This window comes from Poecile atricapillus, chromosome Z (assembly GCF_030490865.1).
Source record: "Poecile atricapillus isolate bPoeAtr1 chromosome Z, bPoeAtr1.hap1, whole genome shotgun sequence".
In the NCBI taxonomy this organism is placed as follows: Eukaryota; Metazoa; Chordata; class Aves; order Passeriformes; family Paridae; genus Poecile; species Poecile atricapillus.
Window position 1 is genome coordinate 36,791,189 of NC_081289.1, and position 23,573 is coordinate 36,814,761.

The window sequence follows — 23,573 nt, forward strand, 5'->3', positions numbered from 1 at the left end:
CTGCACACCAAGCCTCCAGCTGGTACAAATGTTGTGGAGTCACAGCAGACTCCCTAGAAATATGTACTTTGCAATTCCAGTATAAAGGAACTGAGTTTTTCATGGAAGTGAGACCTAAAGTGCTAAGGCCTCTTCTCCAGGCAACTTATTTCCTGAAGGCATGAAGAGGTTTAACACCAAATCCAAGAGGCCAAGACTTCCCCCCCGCCTCCTCGTAGTCCAGGTGCTGTTGCTCTCCTGCTTGGAGCAGGAAACTAGCACAAGCAAGGAAGGCTAGTGACCCTCAAAGCCATTATTTCCTTTTCTACTTAGCATGTTAGCCTGCCCTGCTCCTTCATCTGGGATAATTGAAGAGAGTAGCCCAGATAAAGGAGACACTGAGATCAGGTTCCTCCAGGGACTCCCAGCTGCAGAAGGGGCTGCTCCCAGGCTTGGGCTGCTTGTAGGGAAGGAGCACATTGTACAGGGTTTTGTGCAGTCCATGCTCTGCCATGGGACACCAAAAGTGGCCAGGTGAGGCAGGGGCATTCCTGAAAGCTTGTCTCTCCCTAGGGGTGGCCATACCAGCTCTTAGACCTGGTAACAGCAGGAGTCCTGCAGCCCATGTTGTAGCATCTGAGGGAGGTACAGCACCACTGCAGCACCTGCAGAACCAACCCTAAGCGAAGGCTGCAACCCAAATACCTCATCCACAGGTAGCTGGGATGTGGCTGAGTCTGGCCATGCCTTTATTCTGCTCTCCTGAGCAGGCAGGTGAATACCTTTCATAGGCATTCACTACGTGTCTCCCTGGGAACAAGGCATTCCTGCATCCCCATCAGCTGCTGAAGGTGACATTGTGTTCATGTACCCAGAGAACAACTTCTTGTTTTACTGAGGGTTATGCTTTCACAGAAATCAAGGATAGCTCTACAGTGGCTTGGGATATCTGAGTGACAAAGGAAAGGTTGCTGCAGAGGCTGTCTGGGAGGAGAAGCTAGATCAACTTCAGTAATGCTACCAAGTATTTGTACTGTTATGTATTACTACAGCATAAACTCAGAAAATAAAGCAGCTTTCTTTCTTTTAATATTCAGAGACAGGGATTTAAAACTGAATGCAAAATCTCTTATTTGAGTTCCATTTTCTGCTAAAGCCAAATTCTCTCAGTGTGTCCCCTTGGCAATGCAAAAATCCCCAAAGGACTGCTCCTTACAAGTAAGATCACTCCATTGCTTTTATCTGCTGTGATTTTGTAGTACGTATATTTGAAAGGCTGCTAAGGCAGGGAAGAATTGTCAAGGGATAGCTGAACCACAAAGGCTGTAGTAATAAAGAAGGACAGAACAAAATTGAAGCCATAATTCCAAGATTTTCATGTTGTTTGGGACTGTAAGCAAATTTTAATACTTCATTAGCATAGTCCTTGTCTAATTTGTTTTTTACTACAGCTTGTTGCAGAGAGCATTATTTTGTGTTTCACTCAGTAGGGGGCAGCTGAAAACATGTTGGTAAATGCCAGGAAAAGAAAAAAAAAGAAGACATTTAAGGACTGCTTTTTCTATGCCATCACCACAGTGGAAATGTCTGGTGAAATAACTGAAGAACATTTTTAATATAGAGCATTTTCCTGGTAGTCTTGCTGACTGGTTTATACTTAACTATAACAAATATTTAATACAGACATATTAAAAGTATCAATTAAGCTTTGAGAATGGTGTTTTGCATATACACCAGTTGTAGTCCAGAAAAACTGCAGATAAAGGAGCTGGATTGGTATTTGTTCAACTCAATAGAGATACGTCTATGTGTGTGTATAAAATTGAGAAATCACATCAATTCTGTAATTATAAAAATACATACATCAGAAAACCTTGTAGAATTCTTTTGTATATAATCAATAATTTAAAAGATCAAAACATGGAACAAGTAAAGATACAATCAATTCCTAAATAGCCACAGATGGCACATTTAAGGTACAAAATAGCTGTACTCCACTGACCCTAGTGTTGTGCATAGCTGGTACAGCTGCCTTAGTGTTTCAAACACAGACACCTCTCAGATCCAGCTGCATTACATCCATGCTTAGTTCATGTCTAGAAGCTTCTAGTTCTGGGCCTTACTGAGTCAGTACCAGACCAGAGCTAAGTTAGTCTCTGGAGGAGTGTCTTGGTTTTGGAAACCCCCAACAAGGAGTCCCTCAGTTTTCTCTTCACCAATATCTGTTTTGATACACCTTTATTATAGGGTATACCGAATATTTTATTGCTTTGGCTAAAAAAGAGAGAGAAACCTCACCTTTTGTCTGTTAGATGTTTAAAAGGATGTCAGAAAAAATGAAGAATTTGGAATAGATTGAGAGCACATTCAACAGGAGGAACAGCTGTATTGTTAACTGGTGTGTTCTGTGCTTTTTCTATGCCTGTCATTGTGCTTCACTGTTATTACCCTTCACAAAAAGGCAGAGTCACGTCTTTTTGTCTCAATACATGGCCCCACATATTTATCATCTCTTGGTCCATTTTTAGACATGAACTTCTGGAAGAGGCTCGGAGAAAAGGTTTGCCTTTTGCACAGTGGGATGGACCAACCGTGGTTGCCTGGCTGGAGGTAAGTGTTGGCCATAACTTGAAAATGTGAGTCGGATTTGTAGACTGCTTCTGTGTGCTTCTCCTTACAAATCTTAAAAGAGACTGTTACAGCCTCTTTCTCTCCCCCTGTGTGCGGTGCCATCAGCACTATGTAGGTTTAGACAGTGGATGGTGTAAATTAGAGACTAGAGCTGAAAAAGTAAGACAGAATTACACAGTGGGATGAGGACCAGAAATGCGCTTGAATCCCAAAGTTTCTGAGAACTTTGGGATTCAGTCAATTACTCAGTCTCTAAATGTCTAGGAACTCCACAGACATTTTATGTAGAATGATGTGCCAATTTAAAATAAATGTAAAGAATTTGTAGCTTTCTGCATTTTAAAAATATAATGGAGAAAAAAAGTGTTCCTCTCACCATTTTCACCTGCAGTGTGGGAGATCCAGATTGAAATCTCTCTGATTTGACAAGCACTTGAAAACCAGTGTGCAGAGAGCTGTCCTTTATTTGGAGGACCTAAATGAATAGGTTTTGGAAATCAAGAAGAAATCAGCAGAGATGTCATCAATTTTGACAAGTAATCAATGAATGTTTTAGGTGAAGGAACTAATCAAAAAACTTACACAGATGCTGAGGGGAGAAGAAGGCAGAAATTAAGAATGTTCTTATACAAATCCACAGTCACTTTTACATGGCAAGGCTGTAACTCTTTAGTGCAGATACAAACTCTTTGTTGGCTCAAAGAACAAGTGTCTGTTCCTTACTATACCATGCACCTCTACCTATTCACAGCTTTTCTACTGCCTGCTGTAGCTATCATCCATTGATCATCAGTTAGACCTTGTAAAGTTTTTCCCTTCAACAGAAAAAAGAGATCTCTCTCCAAACATTTGACAAAAATATGCTACTGAATAAATGAAAGAGGAGATATTAAAGCAGCTAATGTCCACAGAATTTCTGTTTCACATTGGAATTGCTGAAGGTACCTAATGGAAAAGACAAAATGAAAACTGCAGAAAGCCAGTACAAGTATTTGTATTTGACCTTGGAAAATAGGATTATATCCTCATTCCCAAAAAATCTCTGTTAATATGGAACAATCCTTGGCCACTACTTTACTTTTTCATATGACTTTAAGAGTTCTGTAACCAGATTTAAATCAGTCAGAAATATATAGTATTACAGTAAAGCCTGATTTGCTGGAGACATGAACATACAAAAGTTTATCACTTCTGAATACCTATACCCTCATCTTTCAAGGTGATCTGCAGTTTCAAGCAGCTTGACAAGTTAAGCCCTAATGTTTTTTCCCTTGATTCTTTTCTGAAAAATAGGATATGCTTCCCAGTGTCTAAGAGAGGGGCTGTAAAGAGAAATCAGGACCTGTGAAGTTCTTGGGGAATATGATGACAGTAGCACAGGAGAGCTCAAAAGGAAGTTTATGTGGCAGTAGTCAATGCAGATTGAATACTGATGATAAAAATATATGAGGATAGGAGTAGTATGTTTATTCAGTGAGCATCAGTGCATACAGTCAGCAGATGGACACTGTGTGTCTCCTAAAGAAAAATGTGTCACTTCAACTAAACAATAAAGTAAATAATAAAGGAGAAATAGACAGAAATTTAAAAGTATATTGTGACATTTTTAAACTTTACAGGGCTTTTCAGCTTTAGAATTTATTTTTGTTGTTCGTATGTACCACAGACATAGTTGAGAAATATTTTAAGAATTTTGTGTTTTCTTAATTAATTCTGGAAAAGTTTATTGATCTTAATATCTGAGTTCTCTGTCTAGAATGAGTTCTCTTTCTAGAGACTGTTCATCTAACATAATTTTCTGCTAGACAGCTGTTTTATTGAAGAATTTACATATTTTGTTAAAGAAGTATTTTACCTAATGAGCAGTGAAGAGTTTAATCTATTTCTGCAGGGTGAATAACTCCCAGTGTTTATGCTTTTCTGCTTTTCAAGTGCATGTGTGAAAAACATTAATGTCAAAATAAATAAGGCGATGAAATACATTTTAAAGCTATGCATGGTTTTCTCATGGCCTTTCAAGTGCAGCTGGGTGTTATCTATATAGTTTTTACGTTTTGTTTTTAGTTTTTTTTTTTTCTTTCATGAAACTTTGTATTTTGTAATAGTTTGTTGGAATCAGACCATATTTTTAAGGTTCAGACTAGCGTTGGATGGAGGGTCGTTTCTAATCCCATCAGTGGGAAGGACTTACTCAAACACAACACAGTCATTTCTCAACCTCTGTGATACTTCAGGACTCAAAGCTTTACTCAGCCTTTTACAACCTGACAGTCAAGTCTGTTTTCTCTGTGACATAAAACTGACCTAACAGCTGTCTTCTATGGAAATATTTCCCAAATAAAATATAAACCTCTTAATAACCACATACTTCTTCCCCCTACTATGTCAAATGAAATTAAAATTCTTTTAATTTGTCACTGCTTTACAGATTTTTTGTGAATTTCCTCATTTCTTTGACCTTGTGTCCTCTTTTAGTAAGCCTTTATTAAGAGGAAAAAAAAAAAAAGGCAACCAATGGAACCAACTAATTCTGATGGCCTACCTGAGATGCACCTAGCTAGGTCTTTGTTTTCCATTATGTTATCCCTAAAATCGCAGTGATTATGGCATTCACTGCTTATGTTCTTCCCACAGGCTTTGCTAAGCATAATGTACTTCATACCATGATTAAAAACCTCACATGTATGTATCCCTGATATGAAATTGCCTCCTTTGGGAAGAAAGAGCTGTAGACATATTAATGAGGCAGCATAAAATGAGAAAGCTGAGAAAAACAAGAATAATTCACACTCAGTAGGTCCTCTCGTACAAGGACAGAATAAGTGGTGAAGGCTGTTGCTGGCCTGGGCTAGTTAGACTAACATAAGAAGAGGAATAGCAAATAAATACATATCTTCTAAATCCACAGTGATGGATCCACAGGTGATGGAGCTGCGCTCACATTTGGTGCTCCTTGTAACCAGTATTCCCAGCTGGGATGTGACACCATACCAGACTGTTCCCAAATTTACTGTAAAGTCTGTCCCTGATAGGTTGATTATTTGAACTGAGCTTGGTTAATTTCTACTCAGAAAATAAAAGCTGAGAAATGTAAGATTGTGCCCCTTGAGTATACTACATTAAAAAAAAAAAAGCCATTTTAGTACAAAAATGAAAAAATTACTTGATTCCTCCTAGATGTTTTTCTGTACATAAGACTATCGGATAGGTAGTAACACTGACTTGTGCCAGTACTTGGTCATTAACAAACCTGGGAAAGGAGTAGCCCAGGGGATGGAGGCAGCTCTAAAAATAGTTCAAAGCATGCCTTTCTTTAAAGTTCTGATTTCAGTAAAAGCAAAAACAATTCACATGCAATTGTGACAATTTCAAAGGTTCTGAAGAAATTCTGTTGTATTAAAGACTATGATGTTCATACTCATTTGTGTATATTACCATGCTTATTCAGACTGATGGGTGCCCTGACAATTAATTATTTAATATTGGTCATTAATTAATTGGTTATTAGTGGTCATGACACCAGGTCTGACAGAGTTTAAGAAGCTTTTGGACAGCACTCTTGGCACATGATGTGATCCTTGAGGCTGTTCTGTGCAGAGCCAAGAGCTGGACTTGATTGTGCGGATGGGTCCCTTCCAACTCAGGATACTCTATGTTTGTAATTTCATATGGGAAATGAAGCAGTGCTTTGGATGGAATGTCCTTTCTCTTGACAGCTCTGGCTAGGGATGCCAGCCTGGTATGTCGCTGCCTGCCGTGCCAACGTGAAGAGTGGAGCTATCATGTCTGCCTTGTCTGATACTGAGATTCAAAGAGAAATTGGAATCAGCAATCCCCTTCATCGCCTAAAACTCCGGCTAGCAATCCAGGAGATGGTATCGCTGACAAGTCCATCAGCACCTCCAACGTCCAGAACAGTGAGTCCTGTTCAGCTAACCTTTCCTCTCCCCATTTCACTCTACAGGAGTCTGCAGAAAAACTTTTGTAGCATCAGAGTGACTCTATGATAACACACACTTCACAATCAGTGAGAACTGTCTAATAAAAGCACAGAACTACCTGTTCATCACTTGCTTGATTGTTGATTGCTGATTTTTTTTATCAGATATTCTTATTTTTTTTAAGTCATTGTTTTGATTATCCTTGATGTTATCCAAATCAGTATGGAGCAATTCATTTGTAATTTTGCCTTTATTTTTGCCTTTCTGTTCCTTCAAATCATCTGTACCAGCCTGATCAGATTGCATTTCTCTTTTTTGTTTGTTTGTTCTCTTTCTTTATTTCTTTTTTTGGGGTGGAGGGGAAGCACATGTTGGGAGAGGTTATGTAGGAACAGGGATCTTTTGAGTCTTTTTCCCATTTCCCCTTTTTGCACCCTTTCAAATGTTGTCTGATGTAAGTCAGCTGGATTTAGGTTCTTCATGCTTTTAAGAGAAGCAGTGATTGGAGGTGAGAGGGGAGCATCTGGAAAGCAGAAGTGGAGCCTGTGCATCCAGTGAGGAAGGAAGAGAAAGTGGTGGAAGAAACGAGGGAAGCAAGTAAAGATACACAGAGATACAAGTCTGAAAGAAAGGAGAATATATCAAAAAGAGCAAGGAAATAAATCAGGGGAGAGTAAGAATAGAATGAAAGTGCTATATATAAAAACCAGGAAAAATAGGCCAAACTGATCTAAAAAGGGACAAGACAACAGAAGTGAAGTTTTTAATGCTGAGATATGCTGATGGAAATGGCAATGAAAGACGTGATGGAGGCTAACAAAAGAGGCTTGATCAGATGGCAAACATGGCATAGAAGCAAAGGACAAAGACTACTACTCAAGCAGTGTAGCTCAGATTTATACTAGCAAGGCAATAATAATAATAATAATAATGATAATGATATTTATCTTTTGTAATATGTTGTTTTCATTAAATTTATGGGGAATCTTTTGGTGGAAATTAGAATTCAGATAACATTGTGAGGCACTGGATCCACTGGGCTACATAAGCAGCTAGGCAACAGCACTAATACTGTTATTGAGTGCCCTTTTGTCTTCATGTTGCTCATGTTCTTTAAATATTGTTGGTCACTATCTGATACTTTCTTCCCTGAAGACAGTTTTGTGTGTCATTACCATGGTAATATTATGAATTGTAGTGGATTTTGCCAAAGTAAAGCAATGAAGACTCGATATGATGTTTGAATTACTACACAAAATTAATTATCATTTTAAGAGTATAAGAGGATATTTCAAAGCATAAAAGCATTTACACTTATGAAGGGAGAGAATATTATGTTCAAGCTAAAAACATTGGGAATACTTTTGCCTTGTGTTTTAATTCTGCCTGAGTAACTGCACACAAAGCTGCCCTGGAATGTGCATTTCTGAGTCCCCAGTCTTTCTGTTTCCCCTCTTTCTCAGGAAAGGAGTCAATTGATCTCGGGTCTCCAGAAAACACAGCACACATCCATGCTGCCTCCCAGACTCTCCTCATTGTCCTAGTATTCATTTGAAGAAAAACAATAGAATGAGAACGAATAGTTTTAGAAGTGAATTTTCTTGAAATTTTTGATTTACACAAACATGGTAGAAGTTTTCATTATTTAGATTACAATATGGGAATGTGATTTGTGCAGATAAAAATTAGTCTGGAAGATCTTTGGGAGCTGAAGCTTAGTTCCACATAGAGCTGTGAGCTAAAGGTTGCATTTGCCAGTTGTTTCTGAAATGCAGGTTTAATTATTATCCTTTCCTTTGTGGCAGTGCTCTGCCGGATTTCATCCATCAGTTCTAGTTGTAATACTCCATCACATCTGTTCAGAAGCCGCTAATGAAAGATACAAACCAAGTTGTCTAAAGTTGTCTCTAGTTGCAGCTCGGTAGAGGCAAGAACGTGGTTGTGCTGATGGTGATGCGCTGTTAACTTACAGTGGTGCTGCCTTTCTTCTTTACCACTGCTTACCTAATGTGGATCCCACCTGCCTTCCTGTGGGCCTTGTCTGTAGCCCTCAGGCAATGTTTGGGTGACCCATGAAGAAATGGAAAATCTTGCTGCTCCAGCTAAAACGGTTAGTCATTCCACTTCCACTTAAAATTTCAGTGTTCAAAAAAGGATAGGCTTGTTCCTGATTTTTTTTATTTCATTATGCCATATCTTCTGTCAGATGTTTCCCAAAGCATGCCATTAAAAATTTCCAGGGAGTAATGAAACTGAATTTAAAGAACAGTTACGTTATCTTTCAGCAAAAGAATTTACAAACAGTATTACCATCACAAAAACTGTGTGACCCTAAAACAAGTATTGGACTTTTTGAGTATATAATAGTTCCAGTGCCACTGTGAAACCTCATTTAATTGAATGAAATTGTCACGGTTACCGGTGCAACATTTCCCCTGTAATCTACTCCCACTTTTTCTAAGTGGTGTTTTGTATTTGCTGACATAGAAAGAAATAAGTAAAAGGCTTGAGAATGGTGCATTACACAACTTCATGTTTTTAATAATGCTGAGTCTTTCTTGTCCATACTTGGGTATTTATGATCTTTGATTTCAGGTGCATGGAGAGTGTAATTTATTTATTGGTTTTTGTCAAACCTCTCCCTTAACAGTAAAGTAAGACTAATTTTTTATTCAGTTCAGAATGTATGTTATTTTAGGTTTTGGTTGTTAACATTATATATAACAACTCCATAAAGGTGCTTATAAAACATGATTCCATGCTCTGCTGAGATCTCTGAAAAAAATTATCTTTAGTTTGGAAAACTGTAGTCAGCCCAATCTGTAAATGGTGGGAGAGGTACTGGAGCTAACTTTTGATGCAATAAGGAATTATTTCTTTAAATTTTATACTTGTTATCATATTTTAAGTTTTCTCATCAGCAGTAAGGAAGCCAATTCTCATCAGTATTTTTTTTTAACTAAGCTCATTTCCAATTTAATGATTGTTGGTAAAGATAAAAGCAAATTTAACAGCACTAAACTGACAAGAAGTGGAGTTGATCCTGTTTAACTGGCCAGCTGTAAAATTAGGACTTTTCCATAAAAAATGTTATGCAAAAAGCTCCTTTAAAATACATTCTCAAGAAGACAGCTTTTTAGTGTGAATGTTTCAAAATCAAACTAGAAACAAAAACATCACTAATGCCCAAAGTTTTAAGTAAATGCTTGTGTTTTAATTGTGAAACTGTGAAGAATGCTTAAATAATGCTTTAAAATTTCAACACGACATCATGATTTTCTGTCTTGAAAACTCAGCTACATTTTATGGTCTTGGTCTTATAATCTTTCAGGTAGTTAAGCCCAGAACATTGCCACTGGCCAGAGTTTTTTTTATTTGTGCACTTTATGTGTGTATTTTCCTTTTCATTAACATGCATCTGAAAATGACATCTTTTTAAAACTAATTTTTATTGTCTTTTTACCTGCTTTACTAATTACTTCCTGCTGATAATACAGAAAGAGTCTGAAGAAGGCAGTTGGGCTCAGGTATGATCTTTCACATGATTTTTTTAAACTGAAAGTTAATAATAATGTAATTGGGTGCATCAATATGCGTTGTGGAATATAATATTGTGACAGTATCTCAATTATTGAATTATAATTTATGTATTTTAGAGTTCTTCTCAATGAATATATTCTCCAGACAGTTTTGCTAGGTAAAGCAGAAAGAGGAACATATGTTGTGAATATTTTTCACAAAAGAAAAGGCTACATTTCAGGGACATATTCTATCTCCCATCTAAAACTGTGTTTAGAGTTTTAGAGAGTATTTTCCTAATTTTTCAGAATAGGACAATTAAATATTAATTTGAGAGCTAAATTTTCTAAAATTACACCAAATGGTTTTTTAGAACACTTGTATAAGTCACACCCAAGTATCAGTCTACAAATAGTATTGGATAATTTAGTTAGAACTGTCAATTAGCTACATTTTGAAATTTTTTCTAATATATGCACACTTACATGATCTTGCTATCTTTACTGATGACATTCCTTTTCTCTTCAAAATCTCACAAGAATGAGACATAAGGGGACTATATTTTCCCTCATAGACAATATATCCATCCAGCTTTAATTATGTTAGTCTTTTATGACATTAAAAACAAAACCAAAAAGATGGTCAGGCTTGAAAATGATCCTGAGCACGATCCTGTTGAGGAAATGTAAATCTTGCAATTTATTAGTTCTCTGTTCTGTTTTGTAATACAAAATAATTAACAAGAGTGAGCTGTAAAAACTCATTTTGCATCTTAATAGGGTAACTCCTATTAAAATAGCTCAATATGCATGGATTTTTCATATAGTTCCTTCCTCACCCTAGTGAAATTTTAGCTGAACAATGAAGCCTGAGCAGTAGTTTCTAGGAGGACTCAGGTTTGCCCCTATCTCAATTAATTTCTTAAGCTCTGCATATATGATGGATTTAGGTTTAAACTGTTCACAGCTGAAAATATCTCATTTAAATGTAAGCTTGAGTGCCAAGTAACTGAAATTAAGTTTTAGTCTCTAAAGGACTTCAGGTGTGTAGCCATGAAGTGTCATTAGACCCTATTTATGAAATTCTTCTCCCCACAAACAGTAACAAGCCTCAGTGGATTCCCCGGAGCCATGGTTGCATTACCAGTTCACAGTTCTGGTTTTGCCTGGCATAAATATTCTAGAAGGTCAATTGAAAGCAAATCAGATTATGAAACACACATATTTGGATTGTGTAACAAGTTTGCTTGCATTTAAATCTCAAAGTTGAAAAAAATTCCTTAAAACTTACGTAAGAAAACAAGGTACAACATGTGAAACTGGTATCCATAACAAATATCTCACCCTATGAGATATTAGCTATATTGTCTCCCTCTTCCAATGTTAAAACAAAGCAAAAACAGAACTACTCTTGTTTTTAGACATAATTATTTTTTTAAACATTATTTTTATTTTTTTTTTTATTTTAGACATATTTTGTCCTCAGTCTGTGGTGTAGTCTTGAACAAACTCAAGAATTTTTTCTCCCTCTCTGTTTTCTTCTCTCTGTAGACCCTGGCTTATGGTGATATGAACCATGAATGGATAGGTAATGAATGGCTCCCCAGTCTGGGCTTACCTCAGTACCGAAGTTATTTTATGGAATGCCTGGTAGATGCGAGGATGTTAGACCACCTGACAAAGAAAGATCTGCGTGTGCACCTAAAAATGGTGGATAGTTTTCATCGGTATGTTGGCATAAAGACTACACTTACAAAAATACTTATGTGTCTGCTCTAGTGCTCAGTGCTGCACAGAATAAACATTTTCTGTTGTTTTGGTATGGAAAAACACACAAAAAAGAGAGGGCTGACTGTCAGAATTCTGAATTGAGAGAGATTCCTTTAGTAACAGCAACCACATTGCAATTATGTGTCTCAAAACCAAGATACTCGTACAGATAAATTTCGTAATGAGCAGGGAACCATTAATATATCAATAGACCCTTGACAATACAGAAACAGTAATAATTTAAGTGGTGTGAAGTATCAGAAAGTGTTAGACTAAGCTTCAAAGCTCTGAGATCTCATAATAATGAAAAGCTATTGTGTGTAGCACATAAAAGCTGTTAACAGTACAAGCAATGTGACAGTTGTTGGGTTACCTAGGGATATAGCTAGGAAGCTAAATGGGAATTATGGAAATAAGGGCATTTAAACTTTAGGGAGAATGAGGTTTATGTGACAAGAAGTGGATTTCTTTTTAATATGCTGTCTGATTTGTCACTTTTTTTAAAGCCTGATTTGACAAAACATTTCACAGCTCACAAGGGCTGACCTTTTCTGAACACTGCTTTTAATGCTTTGAGTTCTTATGCTAAAACAGTTATTCAAACATACTCATTTTGGTTTTTTCCATTTCATTCCTGAAGTCTGTGGAGTTTTTTTACTGGTTTTGCTCTCCCCTCTCTTCTCAAGATTTCTGACATGGGCACTATGAAATACCTCATGTGAAGTGCAGGAAATACATCCTACATAATGTTCCCATCTTCAAAATGATCTTTATTAACTCTGTAAATGTTTCTCTTTAAATAACAGAACAAGCTTGCAATATGGAATCATGTGTTTAAAGAGGTTGAATTATGATAGAAAAGAACTGGAAAAGCGAAGAGAAATGAGTCAGCATGAAATAAAAGGTGATAGTTCCTGGGAATGAATACTGGGAATGTTATTTCTTTTGAAGCTTCACACTGTTAACCCATTGTCATGCCATTTTAGCAAAGCATTTAAGCATGTGCTTTAAGCAAAACTAACATAAGTCCATCTTTCTTCAGGACATATCCTGGCACCTTAAATTAGGCACAGTTAAGTACTTTGCTAAATTTGGGCTGCAATTCTGAATGGTGGTTTGACACATACATTTTGCTAAATTGAATTTTGGGTATGGATCTTATCTGAACTTCTTTCAGGCTCAGAAGCAGAAGGACAAACAGTGTCCAGCTCAGTGGGATGTGCTGGGGGAAACACAAAAAAATAGGAGCACTCAGGACCCTAACACTATGCTCCAGCTTTTGAAAGCCCTTGCCTTGGATTTCTTACATCAGAATGTATCATATAAAAAGCTGTTTGGAGGGGTGACCACTGAGGCAGATGATTGGTACATAAGAATAGTTCCTTACAAAATGGGCCTTATTAGATTTCACAGCTGATTCTGAAGATTTTTTTCTGTGTAAAGCTCTCTAGAGCAGTTGCAGGCTCACTGCATGGTTCTTTTTATATATAACAATTAGGGTGGCTGGGTTTTTTTCAACTATCAGAAATGAATTCTTTGATTCCTTTGAGCTTTCCCAGCTCTAGTGACTACAGCAGTTAGCATTTCTCAAGCACAATGCTGATTAGAAGAGCTAAAAAAGAGAGTTGAAGGGCTACAGTGACAGTGCACATTTGCTCAAGGCAGATGATGGTATGCACTAATGCAGACTGCCTTGGATGTACAGGCATCAGTGCCAGTCAGCCAAGTGGGTCTAGCTGGAGACTGACATAGGGGAATTGGGTATTGGTCTCAAATTCTGCTGTGGCTTCAGTGCTGGCTCCTGATAGGAGAAGGGTAAGAATTCATAGCCTCCTTCACCTTGTCATGAATGGGTCAGTTATTCATGGTCACAGGTGGGATTTGGTCTCTGCCTGCCACCGTGTTTCAGCTGATCCTGACCCCAAAAAGCAAGATGCTCTCAGCCAGGCAATGGAGAAATCCTCCTCCCAGAACAGCCACAGCAGCTGGACTTGTAAAGGTTCAAGAAGAAGCCTCATCACTTTGTAAAGAAAACTCAGTACTATGTCTCCCACTTACAACTATAAAGATCAGCATAAGGAATTTTTTTTTTTAAATTTACAGGCAGGGCAGAATACTTTTTCAGAACAGCCAAATCCTCAGAAATTGTTTCCTAGCTCATTTTATTGCCTCAGCTTTATAATTGGTATGGATTTTAACTCTACCAGCTTTCTTTACTAAAAATAGTTTGTCTCTAAAATTGTGAACTGATCTTTTACTTTATGGCATGTTAGTATATGATAGGTGCTGACACAACTCCCAAAATGTTTAATACAAAACTCCCAAGTGAAACCTTGAGGAATGGATATTTCTCCTGTGCCTTTGCACTGTAAAATCTTGCCTACAAGTTGAAAAGGTATATATAGGAAGTGGAAGGAACTGCATTATGGAGATCCCCTCTGGAAGCACATTTCTCCTTTGGAAACATTATTACTTGAAGATAGTTAATCACGTAGGTTTTGGAATAGGAGGTACTAAAGCTATATGAATAGTGAATGTATGTATGAAATAAAGCAGTAAGACATCCCCAGTGCATGCACAGCTACACACACAGCCTGTACAATTTGGAAGTTATCAGGTATCAGGAGACTGACCTGGTATTATGTCCTTACAGATGTGCTGGTATGGAGCAATGATCGAGTCATACGCTGGATACAAGCCATTGGCCTCCGAGAATATGCAAATAATATTCTAGAAAGTGGTGTACATGGCTCACTTATAGCACTGGATGAAAACTTTGACTACAGCAGTTTAGCTTTATTATTACAGATTCCAACACAAAACACACAGGCAAGTTTGCTTACGCTACTTCTGGTTAATCTGTACCCATTATTACCTTTTATTTGTCTTCAACCATTTTAATTGTTTACTTTGGTATCTCTAGGCACGGCAGATCCTTGAGAGAGAATACAACAACCTTTTAGCACTAGGAACTGAAAGACGACTTGAGGAAGTAATTAATTTTATTTTCAGTATTTATAAAATATCACAGTAAAACATTAAATTGAATGCATGAAGAGATGTAATTTTCACATTGTTAAAAAGAGTCAGTTACAGCTTAAAAAACAAACTTAGGAATACCCATCAAGGTTTTTAAAGAAACCTCAGTTTGGCTACATGTTTGTGTCATCTCAGATGCTAAATCTGACACTGCACTCTTACCTTAAGATGAACATTTTCCAGAGAGGAAACATGCAGAATGGAGTGGAAGTTTTGCTGGCCAGAGCAGGTGGTGGAGAATGTGTGTGGGTGGGATGCCTGTGCAGTCTATTCTTTATAACACATCTTTATTAAAAATAAAGAAGAAAAGTAGATTTGCAGTTTGATCTTTATTGCTTTTTTTCTTCAAAGTTCTTAAAAGTTAATCAATACTAATAGAGTGTGATTTGGGGCAGTTTTCTGGGAAGAGGAATCTCAAATCCAACTACGGAAATTATTTATCTTAACATAAGAGTCCAGTGCAAAAATGTTTAAGTCTTGGACTTCTGCACATGAGGAGAAATAAAATTTTTAAGTACTTGCTGAAGATGTCAGATGCCTATGAATTCTGTGCATGCACATGAGTGTTTAATCCTTTTTTAGTACTTTATGTAAGCCTCCTAATGCAATAACAAACCACTTCCTGTCACTATGTAAGAAAGTTCTACTTTAGCTGATACTAAACCCCCTTGCCTATATCGAGCCAAAGATTTAAGAAGAGATTTCCACCCCAGCATTTAATATTTCTAAAGCTTTTACTTTTACAAGCATGTCTCAAACATTACAGTGACTGGCTACAGTGCAACAGAGCAGGGTAGTTGCTATGGAATACATTGGGCAGTGATAGAGACAGCACACAGCAGGATAGTTAATCAGAAAGTTTCCTTTTGCTTTATCAAACACAACTCTGTGTTGACAGAGCGATGACAAGAACTTCAGGCGTGGCCCCTCCTGGCGACGGCAGTTCCCTCCACGCGAGGTTCACGGGATCAGCATGATGCCAGGCGCCTCCGAAACGCTACCAGCCGGGTTCCGGCTCACCACCACATCAGGGCAGTCGCGGAAAATGCCCAGTGACGGTACGAGCTCGTTTCTGCACTTCTCTTGGAAAGCACGAGGCTCGTCCTGGCACGTCAAGTTGATTTAATGCACGTCTGTCTCGCACCACAACTGTGTTCATTTAACTAGGATGAACCTAGTCTGGGAGAGTTGAATTAGGGAATGGAAAAGCACTGACTTGGCATATTATTGATTTTTTCAGGTTTGCTTCAGTTGACAGTGTTTAAAATACAAAAAAAGGCCATATCACTATTCTACATCTGTAAAAGAAACAATCAGAAAGAGAAGAATTAATTTACTAACTTTCAATTAGACTGAATATAATATCTGAGCAAATTTTTCATCCTTTTAACCTCTCCAGCAGGTGGAGTGTGTTTTAGAGAATGCAATTAGAAAGGGCTATCACCTTTATTTTCCTGTCTTTAAATTAAATAGCTTAGCCTTGACCATCAAATAACTTTAGTTTCTAACAGTCACCAGAAGATGAGTAGTTAGCAAATACTGAAATTTAGGCACTAATTGAGTTACTATATACCAGTATTAATTTTCTCTGGAAATCTTTTGATTTCTAAAAGATACACTAACTCAGAAATGAGAGGAAAATTAACAAGCAGATCATAATTAAAAAGTAAGTAAAATTTAAAAACCATTGTAAGAGAGCAGACAGAGGAAAGAAATCCCATCACGGCTATTCTTTCAGGTATATGGAAGATAAAGCCTAGTATACCTGCCTGAAGTTCTGAGAAATATTAGTACACAGTATTTAAATGCTCCATTTAAAATACTGCCATTTATTTCATCATCAGACAGGATTTAGGTCTACAAACAATTTAGTACACTGACTTGTAAAGATTACATCCTGTAACTTGATAATGAACTTGGTATGACAGTATTGCCACCTAAATTCCCTTAAAGCCATCTAAATTCCAGTAAAGTTTCTCACCCTTAAAAACAGTACTTTATAGCTGCAGTTACAGATGGAATAATTTACTGATTGCATCACTGAATTCCATTGACTCCTACCTTCCATGGCTTCCATGGCATTTCCATAGCCCACATTACTGCAGTGTGTATATATATATATATATATATATATATATGTATAACCTTATAAACTTTAAAACATTATAAACATTAATGGATATCATCTTCCAGTCATTGTATGATGTATGAGATGATATTCTCATTTTACAGATGTGGAACTAAGGCACAAGGCAGATTTAGTGATTTACTTGAGGTCTTCCAGACAGTTAATTCTTGAGCCGGGTATACTGAACTCAGTAGCTTTAAAGGGAAGTAATTTTGAAGACCTGTATCTTCATCCAGGATTTGGCTTCCTATCTCCCGGCAGTAAGAACACAATAGTATTTAAAGAGCATGATAAGTAAGAGCATTAGGACTTACAACAAAATAAAGATAAAATTGAGTTTTAAACTGTATTCACTTTAGACAGACTCCAACAGTACATCAGCCGTTATGAAGTGCCGAGTTTTGAACTAAGCCATGCCCAGATCACATTAGAAAAAGCCACAGAACAATATAACAGCCACCATTCCAGTGGTAAACAGACTGACATATTTTATTGACGATGCTAAAAAGGTTCTGGTTTGTTTCCTTTTTTTTTCCTTCCTAATTTGCAGTTGCTTCATCACGACTGCAGAGGTTAGACAGCTCAACAGTTCGCACATACTCATGCTGACAAGGCCTAGCAAAGAAGCCAGCACTGAATTGTTGTGAGTATTCTGTAGGGGCCATCATGAAAGCTCTTTGTAACTGTACACTACCCCACATTATCCAAGCACAAACCAGCAGGGAGCAGAGCACGTAACTAAGGATTTGCTAGGCTGGTCACTGGGTCATGACAACAGTCTTAAGCTCAGTCCGAAGGATGCTACCAACCGTGTTTTGGGGAGAAGGCACAGGGAATGAACCTACTTCATAAGAACTTGAAAGAGATCTGCTAGGAGCTGGAATGGGGAGCAATGCTAGCAAAGAAGACGAGATTTACTTTTTTTTTTTTTAAATCTAATTAAAGCTATGTCTCAATTTGGAACATCAGATAGCTGCATAAAGTTAGAACAAGACTTACCCATACAGAAAATCTTGAAAATTTATCTATTACAGAGGTTCCTGCACTTCTCAAATCATTCAGAATTGACAAAGAAAGGATAATCTGAGCTGGATGCAACTTCGGATCAGATTTAGTATTGGAATTCATGTTAAATTTTTCACCATATATCTTTTGAGTGTGACTATGAATATCACAGAGTCACTGTTCCAGAGTTCTGTGGAAATACAGTTTTCTATTTTATCCCAGCTTTTGGAAAAAATACACACATGATGAGTACTTACATCAATATGGCACCATTTTATCCTAGTATTTTCTCAGTAAAACAGTTTTCATTTAGTTACCTGAGGAATTGCAAGGCAGCTGGAAAAAAAAATAGGAGTATCACCAAAACCTCATCAGGCATCAAACATGCTTCAATAGCTGCTGCATATTGCAGGCAAGACAAGCAAGTTGTTTTTTTGTTTTGATTCCCAACACTGGGACAGATTTGGGGCCATCAAGATTTTACTAACTCTGTGTTGGTTGAAAAAACGCTTAGGAATAGCACATGTTAACAGTGGGAAAAGTAGATTGTTCAGGATCCTCCTGATGACATGAGCCTTAATTCATAGATCTTCAGACCTTCAAAAGACTGCAAAAGTATAAAACCTTACCCTCAGTAAAAAAGGGAACTCTTTGAGCCACCTCTGAAAAAATAAGCCTGGGGAGGTGTGGTTATTTGTTGGTTTTGCTTTGGTTTGTTTTTTCTGAAAAAGCAAAGCTTAGCAGCTGATTCTACAAATATGATGATGAAGTGCATGAACTGTTGAATTTTTTTTATGTGTATGCATGTATAGATTTAAGCACAGTATTGTATCAGCAAGTCAGTGACAGGACTCTCACAGGGTTCGGTGGTGACAGGAACTGAAGGCAGAGATACAAAGCTTTTCTATGTGCTTCAGAATGGGAGTTGTAAGCAATAAAGCATGACCAAGCTATGTCTTAGGCCAACAGTAATGGGCCAGGCACTTGAGGTGAGGCTTGAAGAGAGAGCAGAAAGGCAGAAATGGAAAACCAATATGCTAACAAAAATTAATTTTAAATTATCCAAACTATTTATTCCCACTATATTAAAGTATCTAAAAAAGTAGCAAAGCACGAACAAAAGTAAAGTAGCAGACTTTTCTGACACTAGAAATATATATATATATATGGAAGGCATGTACTTTGAGCAAAAAGATGTGCATATAAGGTTATACAAGCTATACAAGTTAACTTCAATTTCTATTGGAGTATTAGTAGTGTTTCAAGTACATAAATACTTGCTGCTTGTCCACTGTTCTGCCAATTACATCCTAATGTTAAATGCTTGAGATATCTATAAGGATATCAAATTTGCATCTACATTGTAAAGGCTAAATATGTAAATATGTAAATATGGGGTTAACTGACAGTAATGTACTACTATTTCTCTTCTCATTTACCTTTTAGAGAAGGAACAAGATGATGTGAGCTAGATCTTTAGTACATGCACTTTCTGTAAGGGCAATTTCAAAATGTCATGCAGGTTAGAAACCAAAAAGCAAGTTAAAGTAATTTTGGATTCCAGTACATTATATAGAAAATCAAAACAACACCCCAGCCCTCCCCCTCCGCAAAAACAACAAACAAACCCCAAAACAAAAACCAACCAACCAGCCAAACAAACAACATGCAGGGAAAATATTTCCTTCAATACTATGTGAAACTTGAAAATTTAAAACAGATTGCATGCAACTGAAGAATGAATTCATAAACAGAAACTGCCTATAGAGGGGAATATCAGATTGAAGGGCAACAGAGGAGTTTTCAGGATTTTGTCAGCACACTTCCTAACAGTTTTTCCGTGAAAGGAGCTGATTGATACTTGGACAAGAGGGAAAATTATTCATTACAACATGCCTCCTGAAATTTTCCAGATCCAGCTTAGACTGAGACCCAGGCTTTTGTAACATTTTGCCTAGACTCATCAGCAGCTGTGATACTCTGGTATAGCATCTGCATGCACAGAACCAGGAACTAAGCAGCAGAGGGGAGGGATAGCTGGACAAGCTGCCACACAATAGCGAGATAAGGGAGTTTTTCATATGGTAAAGGAAAACATGCCTACAGAGCAGGCCTAAAAGAAAGTGGAAAAGAGATTACATGTGGAACAAATGCAGATGGCCAGTGATCACAGCGGGCTGCAGATTCTTGCATTCTGCTACTCTTATGAGTGAGACATTCTTTTACACAGATTGTCAAAGGCTTGTATTTCAAAACAGTTTATGCCAACAACATCAGTTTGGTACAACCTTCCTGTGTATTTATAGTGTTTCTTCAGAGCAGCTGTGTCCCATTCATATGCTTTCAAATTGCATTTCAGGTGGGGTTTTTTTGAACATTTTTTGAAACCACAATGAGCTGCCAGAAATCATGAGAAGACATTCTCAGAACAGTTATATGAGCACACTCTGCACAGGCCTGTTTTAGTGCACTCAGTATCAGAAATTTAAGAACAATTAAGGCTGTTGGTGCTGGCCATTTAATGTTGTTAAGAAATTTACTAGAGACACAGGACACATCAAGCTTTCTGCCGTGGTGGCTAGATGTGGTGGCCCAGCTGAATAGCTGCAATGCCTTTACACAGCCAGTGGATTTGGCATTCATAATATCCAAGCTTTCCCAACACCTTTAACTTCTAAAACATTTGTCATTGCTAAGTCAAGAAGGGTCATTCAGGACAGATTTCTTGCTGCAGGCTGGAGCAATAGAACATATTACTTTAACTTTTATTCTAATGAAATACTAAAGGAGATTTGGCAAAATCAGTTATGTACTTTACCAAGGGTTCCAAAGAGAATTTGTAAAGACAAATGGAGAAGCAGCATTCCAAAAAGATGAGAATGATAATTGGGAAGCAGCTGGTCCATAGCAAAGAAACTATCAGGGTGAAAAAGGTAAATGCTGTCAAGCTACAGTGAACTAGGAAGAAGAACTACAAAGTACATCAGCAAGGTCTGTACATGGAAAAATGTGTGTTTAGTCTTGTGCCAAACAGGCAAAGATCTCCAGATGCAAGAAACTAATTCCAGTGCTGAACCAAAATAGCAGGAAAACAACTATAAAATGAACATAAGCAGTAGTGTGTTGACTGAGGACAATTAGTAAAAGATTAAAATTAATTATTAGTAAGTTTATGTTGCAGATCTAAAACTGAACAAATGCATGGCTGCCATGAATACTCCAAACCCATCTTTTAGTAACATAGTTACTAAACTACTTACTTAGTGCCATACTTTCTCTTGTCATTGCACTTTAGACTGAATTAGAATCATAGAATCTTGCTAATTAATGTTTATTTTTTTCTCTTAGATGTCATCTCTTTCTTCTACTTTACCTGAAGTGCACTACCGCTACTTAGGAAAAGAGCATTAAAACTCTCAGCAAGAACAGGTTAATAGGGAAGAGAACACATAAGGTTTATCATACAAACAGATATGATGTTCCTTTCATGTATTGGTTAGTTTAAAACAAGAATGAAGAATAACTAAATTACTAAAAAAAAGAAAAAGAAAACAAAACAATTTCCCCCTTTTTTCAGCATCTCTGTCATCAAAAATTTGACAGTAGTGCACATCCAAAGCTTTTATCAAATGAAGCCACTCATCTTTACATTGTTACATCTGTTTTATTGTAAAATACTAGACATTTACGTATTTACTGTGTATGTATTTCTTTTAAAATGTGTAAGTCTTATGTAAATGGATATAAATATGATTTTTTAAAAATAAAATCTATGGTACATGGGGTCTCAGTGCAAACATTTGACAATACAGTGTCAATAATACTGTTTGTATCTTTCCATTCCACCATTTTTACAGTTTTTGGATTGTAACAGTCAAATGAATATGTTTAGCAGAGTTAGAAGCTTCAACATGTTCCTACTGAGAAAAATCTGTCAATATTTAAAGCTGAACACCTGCCTCTGATGATGTATAATAGAATGACATAACCTGGAACTGAAGCCAAAAAGGACCTCTAAAGACAAAATGGAAATGTTAGATACCTACAGAGATGTACCATGATGGCTCATCTCTTAAAAACAAACAAACCCAGAAGAACTGTTTATAAAAAAATAAAAATCAATTTAATAAAACATGATTTGTACAAAAAAACCAAAAACTTTCTTCTATGTTACCTGTGGACCAAGAGGAATCTTGCTGTACCAAGAGCCACCTTTTCGTTCCAGGATCTTCAAACACCAGCCAGCATTGGAAAAGTAAATCTAATATTTGCATAGAATCAGATTCTTATTTCCAGATTTATTCAGCAAAGAAAAAGCAAGAAAAGAGAAGCCAACCCCCACCATTTCTTCATTCTAACAGGGCATTAGACAGGCTCCTGTCTAACGTTACGCTTTTAGCCAAGATGGCCTTGCTGAGACTTCACAGAAGTCAGTTTTATCAGAGGAAATAACTGAAAGACAGAGTGATTAATATATAGTGTATAAAAGTTTAGAAGAGCAACTATTACCTGCTGTGGCTTTATTTGGTGGTGTTATTGTTGTTTATTCTTTGTTTAAATGGGAAGTTTCAAAGTAAGACCTACTTAATAGTCATTACCTATTTGCTATTTTTCTGCTGCTTGATCTTAGCTCAAGACCTGTCTTTTAGTTATTTCTTTTAGCAGTTTGATCTGCAATGTTTGCACGTACATAAACATTTGTTTTGTCTATTTTTATTTGGCAAACTTCGGTCAATCAGATGGTGAAAGATTTTTCTCCCCCAATGTCAATAAAAAAAAGAATTCAGTGCTATTTGTGTTCCTAAGTCTATTAAGTTTGTTATGTAGTAGCATTGTTTGGAAACCAGATGCTTCTCACAGCTAAGCATAAGCACATTTTGGCACTCACAGCGATGAGTTACGATGGAGTTACTGATGAGAATCTGCCACGAGAGGGAGCACAGATCTTGCTGATGGGCACAAAGTGCTGGCATGGTCATAGCACACAACTGTAGAAAATCAGGACTCTTGTATGCACATCTCTTGGACTTGACCAACATTATTCTCTTTCCTCAGCCTCCTTTTGGATTATTTTAGTGCAGAATGTCACAAAGTAAAGCAATGCAAACACTGTCACTGCCACTGCTACTGTCAGTGCCAGCAGTACTGTGTGAATACGTGTTCCCTCATAAACACCAGCTCTTGCTTTACAGAATTGCTTTTGCAGCCTATGCTAAAACATAGAGGGCAAAGGGGAATTAAGTGTGTTGGGGAAAAGAATGAGCCAGTTATTATGACCAGTGCAGAAGTTACCCTGCCCCAGGAGTACAGCACCCACAAATTATATATTTCACAGTGGAAGAAAACAGACCAGAAGAATTTAAAACAGTATTATTGTGACTTCAGTTTTGATTTAGATAACATACCAATAACATACCAAGTCTCCTAATTCATCCTGTCTCCCTCACATAAGCTGAAGCTCTACTCTCTGCAGCTAGAAACTGTGGTTATGCTAAATGTTGCCTACTTGGCCCCAACCCTTTCAGTACACTGAGAATAACTACTACATCTGCCTCTTACAGC

At 37.2% G+C, this 23,573-nt stretch overlaps 1 protein-coding gene across 3 annotated transcripts in view; it reads left to right on the top strand.

Moving 5' to 3' along the window:
• The window catches only part of LOC131573468 (liprin-alpha-2-like), a 281,397-nt gene extending 263,307 nt beyond the window's left edge, over window positions 1-18,090 (top strand). For 2 of the 3 annotated variants that reach the window (XM_058827455.1, XM_058827454.1), the window contains 10 exons: window positions 2,508-2,589; window positions 6,327-6,527; window positions 8,599-8,661; window positions 10,049-10,078; window positions 11,621-11,796; window positions 12,646-12,743; window positions 14,493-14,668; window positions 14,763-14,831; window positions 15,777-15,936; window positions 17,557-18,090. In XM_058827455.1, coding sequence (XP_058683438.1) covers window positions 2,508-2,589; window positions 6,327-6,527; window positions 8,599-8,661; window positions 10,049-10,078; window positions 11,621-11,796; window positions 12,646-12,743; window positions 14,493-14,668; window positions 14,763-14,831; window positions 15,777-15,936; window positions 17,557-17,615 — 1,114 coding nt within the window. In that variant the 3' untranslated portion in view covers window positions 17,616-18,090. The remainder of the gene's footprint in view (window positions 1-2,507; window positions 2,590-6,326; window positions 6,528-8,598; window positions 8,662-10,048; window positions 10,079-11,620; window positions 11,797-12,645; window positions 12,744-14,492; window positions 14,669-14,762; window positions 14,832-15,776; window positions 15,937-17,556) is intronic. The other variant, XM_058827453.1, reaches the window with a different exon arrangement.
• Window positions 18,091-23,573: the final 5,483 nt, after the last annotated feature.